General features: G+C 65.1%; 2 protein-coding genes and 1 long non-coding RNA gene across 4 annotated transcripts; all 3 read right to left on the bottom strand.

The window, feature by feature from the left end:
* Window positions 1-611: 611 nt before the first annotated feature.
* Window positions 612-5,955, bottom strand: JOSD2 (Josephin domain containing 2). Of its 2 annotated transcripts, none has more exons than XM_067552300.1 (5): window positions 5,865-5,955; window positions 2,895-3,089; window positions 2,498-2,623; window positions 1,554-1,748; window positions 612-1,084 (listed from the first exon to the last, which is right to left on the bottom strand). In XM_067552300.1, exons 2-5 carry the CDS (start codon window positions 3,038-3,040, stop codon window positions 985-987), a joined length of 567 nt encoding a protein of 188 aa, XP_067408401.1. In that variant the 5' UTR covers window positions 3,041-3,089; window positions 5,865-5,955; the 3' UTR covers window positions 612-984. The 2 variants fall into 2 exon arrangements, with proteins under 2 accessions (XP_067408401.1, XP_067408398.1); XM_067552297.1 differs by lacking the exon at window positions 5,865-5,955 and adding an exon at window positions 3,388-3,787.
* On the bottom strand, window positions 4,207-12,707 carry ASPDH (aspartate dehydrogenase domain containing). Its single transcript, XM_067552248.1, has 8 exons — window positions 12,552-12,707; window positions 7,838-7,914; window positions 7,334-7,478; window positions 7,064-7,148; window positions 6,643-6,792; window positions 6,210-6,436; window positions 5,865-6,022; window positions 4,207-5,657 (listed from the first exon to the last, which is right to left on the bottom strand). The coding sequence occupies exons 1-8, from the start codon at window positions 12,584-12,586 to the stop codon at window positions 5,620-5,622; spliced, it is 915 nt and encodes a 304-aa protein (XP_067408349.1). The 5' UTR covers window positions 12,587-12,707; the 3' UTR covers window positions 4,207-5,619.
* Window positions 12,708-13,940: 1,233 nt separating this feature from the next.
* On the bottom strand, window positions 13,941-15,876 carry LOC137155892 (uncharacterized). Its single transcript, XR_010920617.1, has 2 exons — window positions 15,658-15,876; window positions 13,941-15,174 (listed from the first exon to the last, which is right to left on the bottom strand). It is a non-coding gene; the product is annotated as an uncharacterized lncRNA (long non-coding RNA).
* Between the last annotated feature and the right edge of the window lie 2,047 nt (window positions 15,877-17,923).

Below are 17,923 nucleotides of genomic sequence, written 5' to 3'. Positions count from 1 at the left end.
CCCCCCCGTGTGTGCACGCCGTGCTTCACTGGGACCCCGGGGGGGCCTCCGCAGCCTGCAACAGGCCCTGTCACAGGGTCCTGGCCAAGCAAAGCGCCCATCCCCCAGCAAGAAGCCTCCCCAGCGGTGAAACCCCAAACAGGGGCTGCCTGAGGGAAGCCGGGGCAGAGAGGGGACAGGGATCACTGTCTCCATGGTGCTCCAGCCCAGGGAAGTCGGCTCAGCCCTTGCTCCCACCCCTTGTGCCCCACGGCGTCTTTGGGAAGCAGACAGTGCATGTGGAGCGGGGGGAGAACAGCAGTGCTTCATTGAGGCCAGGGCTCGCCAGGCTGAGGCCCGCCCGCTCTAGGCTTGGCAGTTCATAACCCCAGCACTGCCGTCATTGCAACTCCCTCCACTGCCCCTCCCCGGCACCCCGAACTCTCTCTCCCGTGTGCTGCCCCACCCCCAGCCAGTTCTCCCCCTAACTCGGCACGCACAGCCACCCAGACTCCTCCTCTGCTCTCCACGCCCCCTGCACGGCCCTCAGATCCTCCCCCCCCCCCCCCTGAAAAGAAACCGGGCACCACCCCCAGCTGCCCCCCACCCCAGGCAATCACAGCACGAGAAGGCATGGTTCGCATAGTGTCCTTTATTATAAAGTTTGCAAGCACTGGCGAGAGAGACAAGTCGAAAGAAGGCGCCGGATGCCCACCAGGAGCCAGGAAACGGGCCCAGACACCCTCAGCCAAGTTCCCCTGTGGCCCCACGGTGCCTCTCCTGGCTCCAAGGCCCATGGGGTGAAGGGCTCCCAGCCCTGAAAGCAGCACTCCTGTACCATGCACTCCTCAGGGCAGCCAGGTGGGGGCTATCCAGGGGGAGGGGGGCATTTGATCCCAGCAGTGGGTGGGTCCATGACTAAGCCAGATTCCACGTGTGGGTCCTGCCCCCCAAGGCAGCCACGAACAGTCAGGATCTTTGGTATCGGTGCGGGTCTCTGCGGCGTCACTCTGGGTTCAACCAGCTGCCCGTCTCCTCCACAGCCCGGGACACGACCAGCAGCATTTCGCAGGGGCTCTGGGACAGGAAATCCTGCAGGAAAGCCCTGGTGGGAGGGGCAGGGAGATGGGGGGGGGGTCAGCCCAGGACAGCCCCGGCTGTGCACCCCACCTTACCCATCTCAGCACACTCCAGCCCTGCATAGCCCCCTCTTCTGTACCCCTGTGACCCAGCCCCTAGACAACGGCTCCCCCATCCCCAGCTCTGCCTCTCTCTCCATATCACCAACCCCTGCCTGTCCCCCCATACCTCAGCTCCCCCTTATACCAGTTCTCCGTGCCCTGCCCCCACCTGTGCCCCATATGCCCTCACCATCCACACCTGAGCACCTCCTGTCCCCCCCATTATCCCCCACCCCGGAGGAGCCTACAACTAGCACCAGGGCCAGTGGGCGCAGGCTGGTGAGTGGGGCACGGGGACTACAGTTCCCAGCATGCACCGGGGCCAGAGTACCCTTCCCTCCCCCCCACATCACTGCCCCCAGATCTTCCCCTGCCCCCGCCCGTCACCCACACCTGAGCTCGCCCTCGCCGCCGATGCAGGCCGGGGCCTTCAGCTTGGAGTCCAGGTTGTAGTAGACGCCGCCCACCTGGCGCACGGCGATCCAGTGCTTGCGCCGCACGGGCAGCGACACGAAGCCCAGGGAGACATTGGACGGGACGTTCACAATGAAGCCGTGGATCCGGCTCAGCACCAGCTGCTCCAGCGGCCTGCCAGTGGGTGGGCAGAGCCGGGGGGGTTGCACCGGACAAACAGGCGGACACCCAGTTAGGCGGACAGACAGAAGGATGAAGGCTGGGCTCCTCCAGACAAACAGCAAGGGGCACATGAAGGGGGGAGGGGTATCCGGTTATTCCAGACAGACCAGGGCGGAGGGGAATCTGGTTACTCCGGACAGACAGACAGACCAGGGCAGAGGGGAATCTGGTTACTCCAGACAGACAGACAGACCAGGGCGGAGGGGAATCTGGTTACTCCAGACAGACAGACAGACAGACAGACCAGGGCGGAGGGGAATCTGGTTACTCCAGACAGACAGACAGAGACAGACCAGGGCAGAGGGGAATCTGGTTACTCCAGACAGATAGACAGACCAGGGCAGAGGGGAATCTGGTTACTCCAGACAGACAGACAGACAGACCAGGGCGGAGGGGAATCTGGTTACTCCAGACAGACAGACAGACAGACCAGGGCAGAGGGGAATCTGGTTACTCCGGACAGACGGACAAGGAAAGGTGCTGGGTATTTCAGACAGGGAAGCATCTTCCAGCCCCGGGGCATTTCAGCGCAGATGTTGGCGTCTCAGCGCCAGCACCAAGGTCTGACCGGGCAGGAAGAAGCGCCTTTGTGCCCCCTGCTCTCGGCCAGGGGTCCGGGCCCCATCCCTGCCCCTCCAACAGCCCCATCCTTGCCCCCTTCCCCCCGCACCGTTCCCAGCCGCCCTCCCTTCCTCTCTCACCGGCGCTTGTCCCACCAGATGGCCGCGAAGTCCAGGCTCTGCAGCGCGGCCATGATGACGTTGACGTCGTAATTGCCCGTGCCCAGGACGCTGCGATGGGGGTTCAGCCGGGCGTCGGGGGCCAGCCTGGAAGACACACAGTATCCCGGTGACGTCCCCGGGCTGGGCGGCTGCGGGGGGGCCCAATGCCAGAGGCGCAGGCGGCGCCTGGCACAGGGTGGGCTTGGGGTCTAGGTCGTCGTAGGCGGGGGACGGCGTGTGGGGCCAGGAGTGCCTGGTGCAGGGTAATGTGGGGGTGGGAGCACGGGCAGTGGTGGGGCGCGGTGTGGGGCTAGCCCCCCTTGGCCTGGGGAGACGGGGCGGGGGGGGGGCCGTGTGCCCCAGGGGCGGCCCCCACCTCTTGCAGATCTCGTCGGCGGCCTCCTGGGTGAAGAGTCGTTCCTGCAGGACGTTGTTGAGGGCATGGACGGCGCAGAGCTCCAGGCGCTGCCGCTCGTGGTACAGCCCCCGCTCCTGGCCCGCCGGCCCGGGCCCCGCCGACATCGCCCCGGCCCACGGGCCGCGCTCACCGCGCAGCCCCACGCCCGGCTCCCTGCAGAGAGAGAGCGAGACACGGCCTGCACCCCCAGACACGGCCTGCACCCCGAGACACCGCCCGCACCCCGAGACGCAACCAGCGGGGCCCTAGGGTGCTGTGACACCCCCTCCCCAGAGCCAGCAACCCCACAGGACCCACCCCGTGACAGCCCCCCCGGGCACCACCCCACGTGCCCAGCTCTCCCGGGGGGGGGACATGCACGGACTGCAGCCCCCCCAGGCCCGAACACCCTCCGCACGGGGCCGTCTCTTCTCCAGCCTGGGGCTGCTCTGCCCCCCTCCCCCGGACCTACCTTGGGGCTCCTGCCGCAGCCAGGGGGGCCCTTCATCTCCGCCCCCCGCGCCACGCTGTGACCAGCACCGGAGCAAGCGGGCACGGGCTCAGGGTGTGCAGGGCACGGGGACTACAACTCCCAGCATGCACCGGGCCCAGAGACACCCCCCCAGCTCCCAGCATGCACCGGGGCCCGAGCAACACAGCTTCCAACGTGTATGGCGTGAACACGAACTATAGATCCCAGCATGCACCGCGCACCACAGCACCACTGTGCACCACAGTTCCCAGCAAGCTCCGGGGCCAGAGCCGTGCGGCTCCTAGACAGTCCCAGCATGCATCGCGCCAATGCAAACTGCAGCTCCCATCATGCATTGCGCCATAACGAACTACAGCTCCCAGCATGCACCGGGCCCAGGGAAGCCCCAGCTCGCATCGAGTCTCAGCAACGCGCTCCCAGCATGCACCGGGGCACGAGCAACACAGCTCCCAGCATGCACCGCGCACCACAGCACCGCAGCGTGCCACAGTTCCCGGCATGCACCGGGGCCAGAGCCGTGCAGCTCCCAAACAGTCCCAACATGCACCGCGCCAGTGCAAACTGCAGTTCCCCGCGTGCACCACAGCTCCCAGCATGCACCGGGGCCAGAACAGCACCGCTCCCAGCATGCATCGTGCCAGCACGAACTACAGCTCCCAGCATGCATTGCGCCAGAACGGACTACAGCTCCCAGAATGCACCGTGCTACGGATGAGTGGTGGTGACCGTGCCCCTTGCCTAGCTGGGAAGAAGCCGGCCGGACCCTGCAACATCCAGCCCGCACTAGGCAGCGCTGAACTAAACCCACAGGCCTGCGCCTTGCACCACGGCTCCGAGACTCACGTGCTCCACACCACCCGCTTCCGTGCGCTCATGTCACTGCCCGGTACCGCTGCCCCCTGCGCAGCGCACGGGCCAGCCCGGATTGCACCTAGGCCCATGGTCTGCTGAGCACCCCCGAGGCCCCATCAGGGGTTGTGTGTACAGGCGCGTGGTTGGCACGGTTTACGACTGTCCCCCTGCCCCTGTCCTTTCTGCAGAGAGCGCGAGAGACTCCGGCACGCGGCTGTAGCACACATCAGGCTGCAGCCCCTCTTCCAGCGCTTCATTCCAGCTGCCACATTTCCCTCGCCAGTTTATCCTCACACACCCCACGAGAGACCTCAACAACCTGCTCCTGGTGTCAGCCAGGACAGCCCCCCTGCAACGAGCCCAGGGGACGGAAGCTCAATGGGGGGCAGTGCTCTGTGACTGCGGGGCCCGTTTCACGCACATCTTCAGGCAGCGTCCCTCTGGGTGGCCTTCGCTGACTCCTCAGCGTCAGGAGTCCCTGCTCTGCGTCCCCAGCGGGAACCCCGCTTGGCAACCTCCGACCCGCACGCCCGTTCCCCTCTTTGTGTTTGCTGCCCCCAGAATCAAGTCGCAGCAGGGGCCTCCACTGGGCGGAGCCTCCCCCTTGTTTGAGGGGGCGGGCCCTTCGTTTTGGGCAGGCCTTCGCCCACCCGTGCCAGGCCACAAGGAGTACAGCTCCTAGTATGTGCCGGGCCCCGTGCACAGACAGTTTATAGCAGAACGCGGTGACCTTAATCTCCCAGCATGCACCGTGAACCTATGAACTAGTTCCCAGCATGCACATGCACTACATCTCCCCTGGCGCACCACTCTGCAAGGAACTACAGCTCCCATCATTACCCAAGAAACAACTACAAATCCCATCACTCTCTATGGGGGGAGGGAGGTACATACACTGCAACTCCCACTCAGCTCCGGGGAGGAAAAAACTACATCTCCCAGCATGCCTCTGGGTGGGGACCAAGTTCTAAAATTCCCTGTTCTAGCCACAGCTCCTCCCGGCCACCCCACTCCCTGCCCAGAACTGGGAATAGACCCCAGACGTCCTGACTTCCAGGCCCTACCCTGAAGCAGGCCTTACCCTGGCAGGATGCCCCGTTACGCATTAGACGGGGGGGGGTGGTTCCCAGCTGCCCACCCTCCCAGCTAGGATGGGTCCCATCACGGGGGAGCCAGTCCCTGCCCCAGCCCCTGCGCTCAGTCACACTCAGCAATGATTTCTAGCATGCTGCTGGCCTCTTTAATGATCTCTTAGTCGGAGGCGACCCACCCCCACCCCCAGCTTCACCTCCGACCCCACTAGCTTTAGCCGGGTCCCAGGGCTGTGGCTCTGCTGGTCTCTCCAGCCTCGAACCAGCGTCAGCACAAACGGACATGCCCTCCGTGGCCCTGGCAGGCTGCAGGGGAAATGAGAAGGGGAGGTCAGAGAGGCTGATCTGTGGGGCCCAGGGGACAAGCCCCCTACCCTCCCCAGTCCACCCTATGTAACTGCACCCATGCCCCGGTCTGTCCTGGCACTGGGGAGGGCAGGTGTCTCCATGTAGCCAGCAGGCAAATTTCCCTCCTCCCCGCCACGTAAACACCCAGGAGCCCGCCTCACTTACCCAGCAGGCTGCTCCAGAAAGAGGGGAAGGTAGCAGCCCCGGTGACGGCTCCGGGGGAGGCTGGGTTCCTCCGGCTGCTGGTGACTGTGAAGGCCTGGTCCCCGTGCTCCCCAGCCGGGCCGGTCACCTCCACCTCCACCACGTGCCAGTCAGGGAGGCTGTGGGGGTGGGAGGGCAGTGAGGTCAGTGGCGGGGGGGGGGGAAGAGGCACAGGGGTGGGGGTGCAAGGAGCAGGGCAGGGAGTGGCAGTGACCTGGAGTTGGCACCCCATCGACCCCCATGTATGGAGGGGCAGGAGGACTGGGAACTGCGGGGGGGTTTACAGGGAAAAGGGGGTGCACTCACCCAGGGTCAGCTATGAGGCAGCCCCGCACCCCGTCGAAGCCCAGGCCGGGGGCGGCCATGCAAGCAGCCGCCATGGTGTTGACATTGTTGGGGGCCAGCGGGCAGAGATCCCGCACGGGGCCCTCGTAGAGCAGGACCCGCCGGCCCCACGCTGCCCTCAGCCGCTCCCTCAGCGCCCCCTCCAGCCGGAAGCTGTCGGGGTGCTTGATCATGGTCACCTTCAGGCCCTGGAGAGCCGTGGCAGAGAGTCAGCCCTGGGGGAGCAAAGACAGCCCCTCCCACCCCAAACAGCACCCCCAGAGAGCAGAGAGTCAGCCCCCCTCCCCCCCACTTCCCCAGGGGAGCAGAGACAGTTCCTTGTCGCTGTCCCTCACCCCACAACCAGGTCCGTGTGTGTGTGTGTCTCCCCCAGGCAGGCCTGCGCCCCCCCCACCTGCAGCATGCCCCGGTCGTCCATGCGTTGGATGTCCTCTCCGCCCCACAGCGCCCCCCGGGGCACGTACAGTGTGTGGCCCCCACGCTGGGCAGCTTCCCGCAGCCTCGTCTCCGTGGCCTGGTCCGCCAGGGCCGTGGGGGAACCCACCTGGGGGAAGAAGAAACCTGGCCATGGGAAAGCTGCTTGCCCTGAGCCAGGACCCCCCATCCCCTGTGCACCTCCACGTACCACCCCATCCCCCTAGGCAACCCCTCACGCCCTCTGCATGGCTCTCCCATGGTCCCCGGGCTGTCCCATGCCCCCAACCTGCCCCTCACACTCCCACATCCCCTGCAGGACCCCCTTCCTCCACCCCTCCGCCTCATCCCGGCATATTCCGCTGCCTCCCGGGGACGGTGCGACCGGGGCTGTGCTGTACCATGAAGTCTGCACCGGAGAGGAAAAGCTCGCCATGATCCCGGGCGATGCAGGGATGAGCCACTTCCACCACCAGGTCCACGCCACTGCAGAGAGGAGACAGGAACCAGGGCAGCACGTTAACCCTGGCACTGCCCACGCTGGGGCATCCAGGGGGGGGTGTTCCCGGGCGGGCAGGGGGGGCACTCGCCGTGCATCATGGCCGCGCAGGGCGGGGTGGACTCTGGCCTGGTCTCCGGCAGAGCCCCCGGGGGTCTCAGGAAGCTCTCACCGCTCCGGGAACCCGCACAGGTCCGGCAGTTGAAGAGAAGCCGGCACCTGGCCCTGCAGCTTCTGCACGTCCCGGTTCCAGACGAAGGCGAGTTCCAGGCCGTGCCGAGAGCCCTCGTCCTGGAGTCTCCGCACCAGGTACTGGCCTAGGGCGAGGGGGGCATCACTGATCCAGCTGGGAACCTCAGACGCGCATACATGTAACTCCCCCACCACCGCCCCCCCGCCAGATCAAGACCCTTGGTAGGGCTGCCATGGGAAGAGCTGCCCCCCACGCCAGGCCCAGAACCTCTTGCATCAGCTGCAGTGGGGCTGCCTGACTCCCCGTCCTGGGCTCCCCCACCCTGTCTCGATCTCCCCAGCCAATCCCCTCTGTCCAGTCCCCAGGGCCCGATCCCGGGAAGAACTGCATCGTTCCCACCAGCCCTGGGTGGGCCCAGATCCCCTGGGAAGCGAATGGCGGTGGGCCGGAGGGGGCCGGGGAGGAGGGGTGGTAACAACGTACCTAACTGTCCGAAGCCCACAATCCCGACCTTCCGCCTGGCTGGCCCCTCGCACATCCTGGCCAGCTCGCCCCTGGGCCTAGACACAAGTACAAATGGGGAGCGTCATGCCAGGCAGGGCACGGCCCCCAGTGCGGGCCGGGGGGAGGGAGGAGATGGGGAGGGATTCTGGGCCCGGTGCACCGCTGCAGGCACTTCGTGCTCCCCTCACACCAGTCCCAGGAGAGCCCAGCAAGCTACTGGCCAGGGGAGATGACGCCTCCCAGGGCTGGGCCTTGAGGATTGGGTCCATACTCCCCCCTCCACCCCACCCCGCACGGCTCTAATATCCTGGGACCAACATGGCTACAGCAATATCCATCTATCCCCATGCACAGCCCCCTCTATCTCCCTCCCACCCCGATCTAGCGCTGTCTGTCTGTCCCGTACATCGGTCTGTGCTGATCGGTGCCGCCCACACTTGAAGCCAGGGAAAATCCCAGTTCCAACGACCTTTGGTCCCACGCTCCCGCTGGGAGAAGTTAATGGTCAACCTGGAGTGTTTTACCCCTCGTGGGGCGGAGGCACCGGGGCCTGCTTTAGCTTCCCCGGGTGTGGTGGTTGAAATGGGACGTTGGGGCTGGCGACCGGGACAGCCGGAACCCTTTGGCCAATGCACAATCGCCCCCAAACACAACATGCCTGCCGGGGAGGGCTTGGGACCAAGGGAATGTTGCCGGGGGGGCTGGGCTGGTCCTTGCATTGCACCTTCAGCCCCATGCATTGCACAGGTTTCCATCTGGGGCGGGATCTGCGGAGGGGGAGGGAGGGGAGGCCGAGAATGGGACCTGGGCTTTTTGGCCCGACCCCTTTCCCAGCGCTGGCTGCTGCTCATTGGGAACAGGCGAGGCCCTGGGGTGACCAGGGCTAATCACAGCCCAAGGGGCTTTTCACAGCCCCTGTATTGGCCGCCACACCCTGCCACAAGCGAATTCCCCTCCCCGCTTCGCTCCGTGGCTGACTCCACAGGGCCGCCACCGACCCTGACCCCCCGCAGCCTGCGGCCAGGCTGGGAGCTCCAAACCGAGCAGGCCGGCCTGGGTCAGGGTCTGGATGGAGACGGCTGCCCTGGGGTGATTCTGCAGCAGGTTCAGGGCAGGGGATGGGGGGACAGGAGGTCGCCTTTTGGAGCTGGGGCAGGGGGGAATGCACTGCAGGCAGTGGGGTATCTCCCGGTGTAAGCCTTCCGCCCCACTGCTCAGCACAGAGCCAAGGCCACCCTAGGCTTTCCGCGGGGAGCAGAGGGGAGAGGGGGCTGCCCCTGGCACTGGCCAGCGGGACCCTGGAGCTGTGTGGCGGGCCCAGCAATAGGTGGCGCTGCAGGCCTGGCACGCAGAGCTGCTGGCCGCTGGGCACTGCAGGGACCGGGCTGTGACGTTCCCGCGACCCCCTCCGTGCAGGCCCACTGCCCAAGCCAGGGACTTGGGGGTCAGGGCTGGGGCCAGGACTCCTGGGTTCTCTCCCTGGCTCTGGGAGGGGAGTGGGGTCTAGTGGTTAGAGCTGGGAGCCAGGACTCCTGGGTTCTCTCCCTGTCTCGGGGGGGGGGGAGTGGGGTCTAGTGGTTAGAGCAGGGAGCAGCTGGGAGCCAGGACTCCTGGGTTCTCTCCCTGGCTCTGGGAGTGGAGTGGGGTCTAGTGGTTAGAGCAGGGAGCAGCTGGGAGCCAGGACTCCTGGGTTCTCTCCCTGGCTCTGGGAGGGGAGTGGGGTCTAGTGGTTAGAGCAGGGAGCAGCTGGGAGCCAGGACTCCTGGGTTCTCTCCCTGGCTCTGGGAGGGGAGTGAGGTTTAGTGGGTCAGGATTGGGGTCTGCTGGAGCCAGGACTCCTGGGTTTTATTCCAAGAAGGGTGCTGTCCCTGGCCAGTACCAAAGAGGCAGCTGGGTCCCCAGGTCCCCGGTACCGGGCAGGTGGCCGGTTTCTTGTGCCGTTTGTGCCCTTGGCATCGTCAGGGTCGCGGCGTCCCTGCCCACGCTGCCTCCTAGGCTCCGCGGTTCACGCTGCGCCAATAAAGACCCAGGGCCTGTCAGTATGCCCAGCATCCGCTGTGACGTGCCCAGAACCAAAGCCGGGCTCACCAGTCCAGGCCAGTGCCCCCCCCCCCCTTCCCCCCCACAGGCACCTGCCGGGGGCGGCCCTTCGAGCGCTTCTCCCTCTGCAGGTTTGGCGCGGCTCCAACACCCCAGGATGCGGGGAGGGGAGGCTGCCACAGGCCAGCCGGATTGAGGGTCCCGGCCCCCAGCATGGGGACGCTGTGGCCTGAAATGGTACTGGCCTGGCCCAGCCTGCAGCATCGGGTTAAAGAGGCAGACAATGACCGACAGCGGGAGCTGCACTAGCAGGGGGGTGGCATTTCCACTGGAGCGACTCCCAGCGCTTTTCCGAAGTGGAGGCGGGGGGAGCTTGGGGGCAGCCGGCACAGCTGGGGGGGCTGAGTGCTGTTGTGGGGGTTCAGCGGCACCTCTCCGGTCTCACTGAGATCCCACCAGGCCTAGAGGGACCCGATGGGAGGAAACTGGGGCCCTGTTGTGCCAGGCGCTGCACGGACTCCCAAAGGAGATCACGGAGCATCATACAGCCATCAAGGGTTGTTCACGCCCTGCCAGGGTTGGCATGGCAACCAGAGTGGGGGGGTGTGTGTGTGTCAGGGAGATGGTTCGCCCAACTCACACGCCCCCCCGGAAGCACTGCGCTCACGTGTGCAAATACAGAGCTCCGGCAACGGGGAGTGTGTGACAGTTTGCATCGGGGCACGAGTGGGGGGAGGGGGGGGAATCACATGCGTGGTGCATATGGTGACATGCGTGTGCGATGCCGTGTCTGCCTAGAATGATGGTGGGTCTCGGGTGTGTGATGGGAGAGGGTGTGGCGGAGGGTGTTATTGTGGTTGTGTGCCTAAAATTGTGTAATGATGTGCACATGCATGTGACTATGTGGCCAGGCATGCACTTATCTGTGGGTGAGAGCTGTCAGGTGCACATGTACAGCTGTGTGAGTGCATGTGTGCGTGTGTGTGTGTTCAAGCATCTGGGTGTAATCATGTGTGCCCCTGCCAGCATTTGTGTGTGTATAATTTGTGTGCATGATCTAATTCTGTAGGTGTGAAATATTACATGTATGTACCACTGAGTGTGTGCATGCATGAGCACGTGTGTGCGTGTGTGTGTGTGTGTGTGAAGCAGTGTGGTCCAGTGGCTAGAGCCCCGGGCAGGAAACAAGGATTCCTAGGACCGACTCCCATCTCTTCCCTGTCCAGCTCGGTGACCTTGGGCAAGTCACGGTCCCCTCTCTGGGCCTCAGTTTCCCCTCCTGCTCTTTGTCTGTGCAGATTGTGAAGGAAGCTTAGTCTGTGTCTGTGCAGCACCTGGCACGACAGGGCCCGATCTCAGAAAGGGTCTGGCAATGCCTGGGGTGGCTGGCGACGCCTGGCTACCTGCAAGGGAGTCAATCTCCCCCTGGCCACTGGGATTTCTGCAGCCAAGAGTGGGGGGGGCTGGTCCCTGCTGTGGCACCAAACAGAAAGCGGGCTCCCTCTGGCTGCAACCTCACCGTGAAAACCACCACAAAGCAACCAAGTCCAAAACCCCCACGCGCCTTCCCAGCCCCCGCCAGCGCCGATGGCAGGCTGCAGGCGCAGATCACTGCCCCATATCTCCAGTACCGGAGTACGCCATCTCCAGCCCATGCCAGGGCCCACAGCCCCACATCTCCAGGGACAGAGTAAGTGCCAAGTGGGGGGGGGGGAAGGGCCCTGCACCTGGACTGGGCCAGCCCCTTGGCACCGGCCCTGCCGTGGTCCTTGGCTCTCCATGGAGAGCCCGATGCAGCCCCCCTCCCTGCGGCTTTGCCATCACACGGCAGGGCCGAGACAGCGTCACAGGCACCCTGACCGTGGCGGGGGGTCAAGCAATTGTCTCCTTGCGCTGCAGCGTCTCCCACACCCGCCCCACCCAGCGAAAGGCCTTGACCAGCCACTCGCATCCCAACCGCTGCGAGGACCCAGCAGTCCTGCCTCTCCCCACCCCCTCCACTCCAGCCCACTGGGCCCCACTTCCCTCCCAGAGCCTGGGCGAGAACCCCGCACACACACACTCTCCACTCCCCTCCCAGGGCCAGGGCTAGATCCCAGGAATCCTGGCTTCCCTCCCCCCCGACTTGAACCCACAAGCCCCCCCTCCCCAAGCCGGGGCTGGACTCCAGGCATCCTGGCTCCCGCTCCAGAGCCTGCTCCCCAGGCGACTGGCAGAGGGGAAAAGTCTTGGGCTGCTAGCGACGGCCTGGTACCAGCCATTCCCAGAGTCCCAGGAGGGGCAAGACACACGAGTGGAGACCCAGGGTCCATTGCTGGCACCGCCATAGATCCCCCCTAGGACCCTGGCCCAGACCCACACCCTCAGGTCCCACCTGTGACATGGGGGTACGGGGCTGCCTGCTGCACAGTGGGATGGAAGGGGAAAGACAGGGGAGACCCAGAGGCTCAGCTCCGGCGGTGCCGGGCACCAGGTAAATACACCTGGTAGACACTCAGGGGTGGGGGGGGGATCAGTGGCATGCCCTGTGCTTTGCTTTAGCTGGGTTTGTGACACCCTCCCGCCCCCCAGCTCGGGGCGCTGCTCTCATCTGCATTGCACCAGAGGGTCCGTCCCCAGCCCCTGCCGTGGCCACGCTGGATGCGGCGCTCACCGGGCGGGTTTGCCGGCTGCTCGCCCCCCACGCATGCAGCCCGCCTGTGCTCATGTTCCTGTCCAAGTCGACGGCTGCGGCGCGGGGCCCAGCGTGGGCAGGGACGGGGGCGCCTGTCAGGGCGGCTCCTCCCCCCTCGTTGCACGGCTCAGCCCAGCGACGACAACCTGTAATTCATCCAGGCACGTTCGGGGGGACCCCGGGGGCGGGGGGGGGGAAGGGCCCACGTGGCTGTGAAAAACAGGGAGAGTGAATTCGCCGAAGCAAACACCCTGGAGCCTGCACCCGATGCACGGCACGTGGGGCCTATAACCCCCGGGACCCCCACCCCCAGAGCGCATGGCCCACAGGGCCCTAGATCCCCCCCACCTGGGGCCAGGCTGCCAACCCGCACCATGCACTGCATCCAGCAATGCAGGGGGCCCCTGTTGCAGTTTTTTGCTTCGTGCCCCGGCCCCTCTGGGCTTGGCCGTTCGCCGTCCGTGACCACCCCACGTTCAGCGCCTCGTGTCTCCCGTTTCTTGTGATGAGGACAAGCCTTTTTCCGGCTGCCTCCCAGGGTGGAGGGGTAGCAGGGGGACTGGGGGGGGGGGGGGGAGGGAGTCCTTGGAGCCGGGTCCATTCCCACTTCCGTGGCTGAGAGCCGCCCTCCTTGCCCGCGACACCCCTCCTGCTTCCCCAGGCAGGGCCTGTGTCAGCCACAAGGTCACAGGGAGGACACGGCCAGCCAGTCCCTGTGGCTCCGGCAGAGCCAGGCAGCGGCTGGGTTTGGGGGGTTACGGCAGGAGGCAGCAGGCCTGGGGGGAGCTAAGGCCTGGGGGGGGGGGCCGAATGGGGAAGCCAGGGGCCATGGGGAGCTGCCAGGCAGAGATGCTGGGGATCCCGTCTGTCCCCCCCTCCCCAGTGCCCCCAGTGCAGGGTGATGCAGTGGGCACATGGCAGCACGGTGCGCCGGGCGGGCGGGCGGGCGTTGCTTGGCACTGAAGGCCCACGCTGGAGCGGCAGGGTGGGGGGGGCTTCGTTCTCAGTCCCCACCAGGCCCCAGCATCTCGCTCCCTGTCTCTGTCTGTCTGTCTGTCCATCCTTCCTCCTGTCCCCCTGACACAGGCGCAGAGAGGCCAGCTGAAGAATCCCCTCCCCGCCCCAGCTGGGACTAAGCCAAGGGCCTGCCCCTGGCTGCAGTGTTGCTACCACCTGGAGCCTGTGGCGTTACCATGGCGATAAGGATCTGCAGCAGCAGTTACCATGGCGACGGGATCTGCAGCAGCAGTTACCCTGGTGACCGGGATCCACAGCAGCCCCCCTTCTTCTCCCCCCCTCCCCTCCCCTCCCCTCCCCTGGACAGAGTTGCCACAGCAACTGGGATCCACAGCACCCAGCTGGGTTACCACAGCAACCAGGATCCACAGCCATTAAAACCCTCTGGAGCACCACAGGCCCCTGGGGGGCAGGGTTGTGGGGAGGGAGGGGGGGGGTCTTGGCATGGGGCAAACACACTTACCTCCCCTGAGGAGGGGACACAGTGCTGAGTCCTGCAGCTGCCAGCTTAGGCCAGACCCCTCGGCCCCTGGGGAGGGGGGGCTGTGCCAGAGGTGGGGGGTGGGGGATCTGCAGAGGCAAGAGGGGGGCTGTCTGCAAATGGACCCAGGGCACCAGGCTGGCAGGTCAGGCAGCTGGCACAGCGTGAAAGGTCAGCGCCCGTTCATCTGGCTAATACAACCGGGAGCCCAGGTGCCAGACAGGCAGAGCGCGGGGCCCAAGGGTCACGGTCTCTGGAGAAGCCCGTTTCCCACCCCACGGCACCAGCTGCCTCCGTGGGAAAGGCCTGGCCCCCGCTGGGGACCCGGCCAGCGGGATTTAACCAGCGTCCCACAGGAAACTTTCCCCAGGAGACCCAGCAAACAGACTGCCAGCCCCGGGGGGCTCCCCCAGCGAATTGCCATGCCGCCGGCTGGACATGGCCCAGGCGCTGAGCTGAGATCATTGGGTCTTGTTCACTTCTGACCTACTCCAGGCGGGAAGCAAGAGGCTGAAGAACAAGGGCTCCTTTGTGCCTCCCCGTTCCCGTGCCCCCCGGCCAATTCCTAGCCCCGCTCTGCAGAGACAGAAGTGCCCTGAGGCTGAGCCGGAGTGAGCCAAGAGAAGGGGAGTCATGGTTCAGCCCAGGCAGGCTCTGCCCTCCTCCCAGAGCCAGGGATAGAACCCAGGAGTCCTGGGGCCCAGCCCCATCTGCAATCTACTAGACCCCACTCCCCTCCCAGAGCCAGGGATTGAGCCCAGGAGTCCGGGGTCCCAATCCCCAGCCCCATCTGCAATCTACTACACCCCACTCCCCTCCCAGAGCCAGGGATAGAACCCAGGAGTCCTGGGGCCCAGCCCTCCCTAACCCCTGGGCCCGCTGGGGGCGTTGGCTCTCGCAGGGCCGCGGAGCTGGTGGCCAGGCTGCAGGCAGCAGCTGGCGTGGCTGCTTTGCCCGGCTGTCTCTTGCTCGCCGCTCGCTCGCTCGCTGGGTTTATGCGACTAGGAGGAGCACCGAGGTAATGAGGCTGCAGATCCGGGCCAGCCGACTGCCGGCCCAGCCTGGGAGCGGGAGGCCACGAAGCCGCTCTCTGCACGTGCCAGGCTGCAGACAAGCAAAAGAGATGGTGATAGAGGGAAACAGCAGCAGCAGAGCCCCCCCCCCCCCCTGCAGCACAGCACCCCCTCCCACAATGCTGGGGCATCCGGGCCAGCCCCCCCCCGGCGCACCCTCCCGACCACACAAGGGCATTGGGGGCCAGCCCGGGCTGTAAGAGAACACCCCCGGCTCCCTGCAGCGCAGCACCCCCTAGTGTCTCAGTGAGGGTGGGAGCCTGGGGGGGCTGTTAGCAGGGCGGGGGAAGGAGGGGGGATCCTTGGGGCTTTGCGCCTGCAGTTGCAAATCCCCTTCCAAGGCATGAACCCCAGCCAGGTCCATGGGACTGAAGTTCCTGGAGGTGCCGCGCTTCTCCGCTCCTGGCACACAGCCCCCCTCCCCGCCCCCCCCGGATCTCCCCCACCCCTTCACTTGGGCAGCCACAGAGAGAGGGCGGTGTACGGGAAGAGTCGCCCTAGCAACGCAGCTCACCATGGCGACGGAGGGATGCTGCTGTCTGGATGAAATATATGTATTCTACAAAGGCAACAGTAGTGCGGTGGCATCCCATAATACTCAGCTCCCTGGCCCTGGGATTCCGCCCCACTGATTGGAGAGAGAGATGGGGGGTGGGATAGACAGACAGACGGACGGACGGATAGCCAGCAGACATTTCTCACAGTCACTTTCACACCACGGTTCTGAGGCCATTTTCCTTTAGTCACAAATTCTCCCACCCCCCAATTTATTGCTCCCCCCCCCCGCCCCCCACTCCGGCCGGCACCAGGGAAAAGCTGGAAGCAGGAGGATTTGCCTGCCTGGTTCATCAAGAACCCAGAGATTCTGGTGGCAAACCCAGCCTGCCTCGCCAAACGCAGTCTAAACACAGCCCAGAGTCCGGGGCTCACCGCTTCTGGGGCCGAGGGAGGGGGCGAAGGTGTCTGGGTGGGGGAGGGCGGATGGGGGTCTCAGGTGGGGGCTGGATCTGACTAAGTGAGGGTCAGGAGCTGGGTTACCCGCCCTCTCCTCCCCTCACCTTGACAAACCCCGTGTGCCCCCCCTGCCCCCTCTGCCCCGACCCCTCCATTGCCCCACCCACCCACCCACTTAACCCCCATGACAAGTCCCCCACCCAACCAGTGACCCCTCATTGTTCACTACCCCCATGCCCCATAGTCCTCTCCTAATACTGCCCCTCCCCCCATGTGCCCCACACTTTCCATGTCCCCGTTGCCCCCTCCCGCCTTAGCGGCACTTTGCGCAGTCCTCCCTAAGGGCTTCTGTATCGCCCTGGGCGGCATCTCTGCCCTAACCCACACACACAGGGGGAGGGGCCCACAGATAGACCCCCCCCCCCAGCAGAGCAGACCCCCTTTAGCAGCCTTGGACCCCCCTTTAAAGGCAGCTCCCCCAGCCCATCGTCTCGGAGGCCTTGGAGCCCCAGGACTCCTGGGTTCTATTCCAGCTGTGGCAGGGGAGGCGGGGTCTAGTGGGTTAGAGCAGGGGGGACTGGGAGCCAGGACTCCTGGGTTCTTCTCCCGCCTCCAGCTGCCGGTCAGGGTCCCATCCCTATCCCACCATGCTGCTTCGTGAAGCACTCACCTGCCAGCCCTTGGAGTCGCACTGGAGGAGAGGGAATGAGCACTGGGGCCTGGGTTTTGCCTGGGAGCATTTCCCCCGCAGGCCTGTGCGTGCGAGCACACCCGGAGGCGCGCGTGCATGCCTGTTCTCTGTGCCGGTGAGGGCCCGCCATCAGCCGGGCTGCATGTGGGCGTTGTGCGTGTCTGTTCTGGGTGCCTGGGTGTAGGTGTGAGAGTGGGTGTGCGAGGGCTGTGGGTGCACGTGCGTGCGAAGGCTAGGCGTGTGTCAGTGCACACTGCCCCTGCTCTGGCCTCTCCCCTTCCCCGGCTCCCGCCCAGCTCTCGGAAAGACGCTTCCTTGGGAGGGTTGTAAACACCTTTATGGATTTTATTAAAATAGGAAACTCGGACGAGACCCAGAAATGGTTGGGATCACAGGCTCTGGGGGGCGGGAGTGCGGCCCCCCCCACAAACCCTGCCTCTCCCCAGATTATTACAAATTAAAAAATACCTCTGCTCTGCGTCTCTGCGCGGGGAGCAGGGGCTGCGGTGCCCAGAGTCACATAGTCCTTAAAAAACCCCACCGCCTGCGCCCCGGCCTCTGTCGCAGAGCGGGCTCCTCAGCCTCCCGGCACCAGCCACGGCCCCGGGGCGGAAAACAGAATCTCGACAGAAAGAGCCGCCGCTCCCACAAAATAATAATATTCTTTGTTTTTCTCTCCCTCTTTCTCTGGGTTGTTGGGTTTTCCCCCCGCCCGCCCCCCAGCCATTTATTCCTACGACCACAAAAAAAAAAAAATTATTCCCAGGTTGGTTGGTTGGTTTTTTTCCTTTGTCGTTTTTAGTAACCCGGGTCAGGAACGCCCAGCGGTATCAAAAAAGTCTCAAGTTTAAGGGGGCGGGGGCGCGACTTCCCGGTCTTTGATTTGGCGGCGGGGAGCGGGAAGGGGGCATGGAGAAGTCTTGGTCTTTGTACTTAGAGAACTGCAAAAATAAAATAAAACATAAAAGGCTGAACCAGAGAGATGTGGAACTGCCAGGTGTGGGGGTGGGGGACGGGACAGGAGACCCTCGGACAGGAAGGGAAGGGGGACAGGGACGGAGGGGGCACAGAGGCAGATGGGAAAGAGGGACTCTTGGGCAGGTGGGGTGGGGGTCCAGGGAGGGGGGACCCTGCA

Source organism: Emydura macquarii, unplaced genomic scaffold (assembly GCF_026122565.2).
Source record: "Emydura macquarii macquarii isolate MOO-44397 ecotype Brisbane River unplaced genomic scaffold, CSIRO-AGI_Emac_v2 contig_1386, whole genome shotgun sequence".
Taxonomy (NCBI): domain Eukaryota; kingdom Metazoa; phylum Chordata; order Testudines; family Chelidae; genus Emydura; species Emydura macquarii.
Note: the sequence above shows the minus strand (reverse complement) of the source record. Positions and strands in the feature narration are given on the sequence as shown.

Excerpts from the sequence above, each read along its gene's own strand:
- JOSD2 (XM_067552300.1), bottom strand. The coding sequence starts at position 3,040 with ATGTCGGCGGGGCCCGGGCCGGCGGGCCAGGAGCGGGGGCTGTACCAC. Across the intron at positions 2,624-2,894 it reads GCCGACGAGATCTGCAAGAG|GCTGGCCCCCGACGCCCGGC; the intron begins GTGGGGGCCGCC and ends TGTGTCTTCCAG. Across the intron at positions 1,085-1,553 it reads GGCGGCGAGGGCGAGCTCAG|GGCTTTCCTGCAGGATTTCC; the intron begins GTGTGGGTGACG and ends CCCTCCCACCAG.
- ASPDH (XM_067552248.1), bottom strand. The coding sequence starts at position 12,586 with ATGCGTGGGGGGCGAGCAGCCGGCAAACCCGCCCG. Across the intron at positions 7,915-12,551 it reads GCAGCCGGCAAACCCGCCCG|GCCCAGGGGCGAGCTGGCCA; the intron begins GTGAGCGCCGCA and ends ACTTGTGTCTAG. Across the intron at positions 6,437-6,642 it reads ACGACCGGGGCATGCTGCAG|GGCCTGAAGGTGACCATGAT; the intron begins GTGGGGGGGGCG and ends ACGGCTCTCCAG.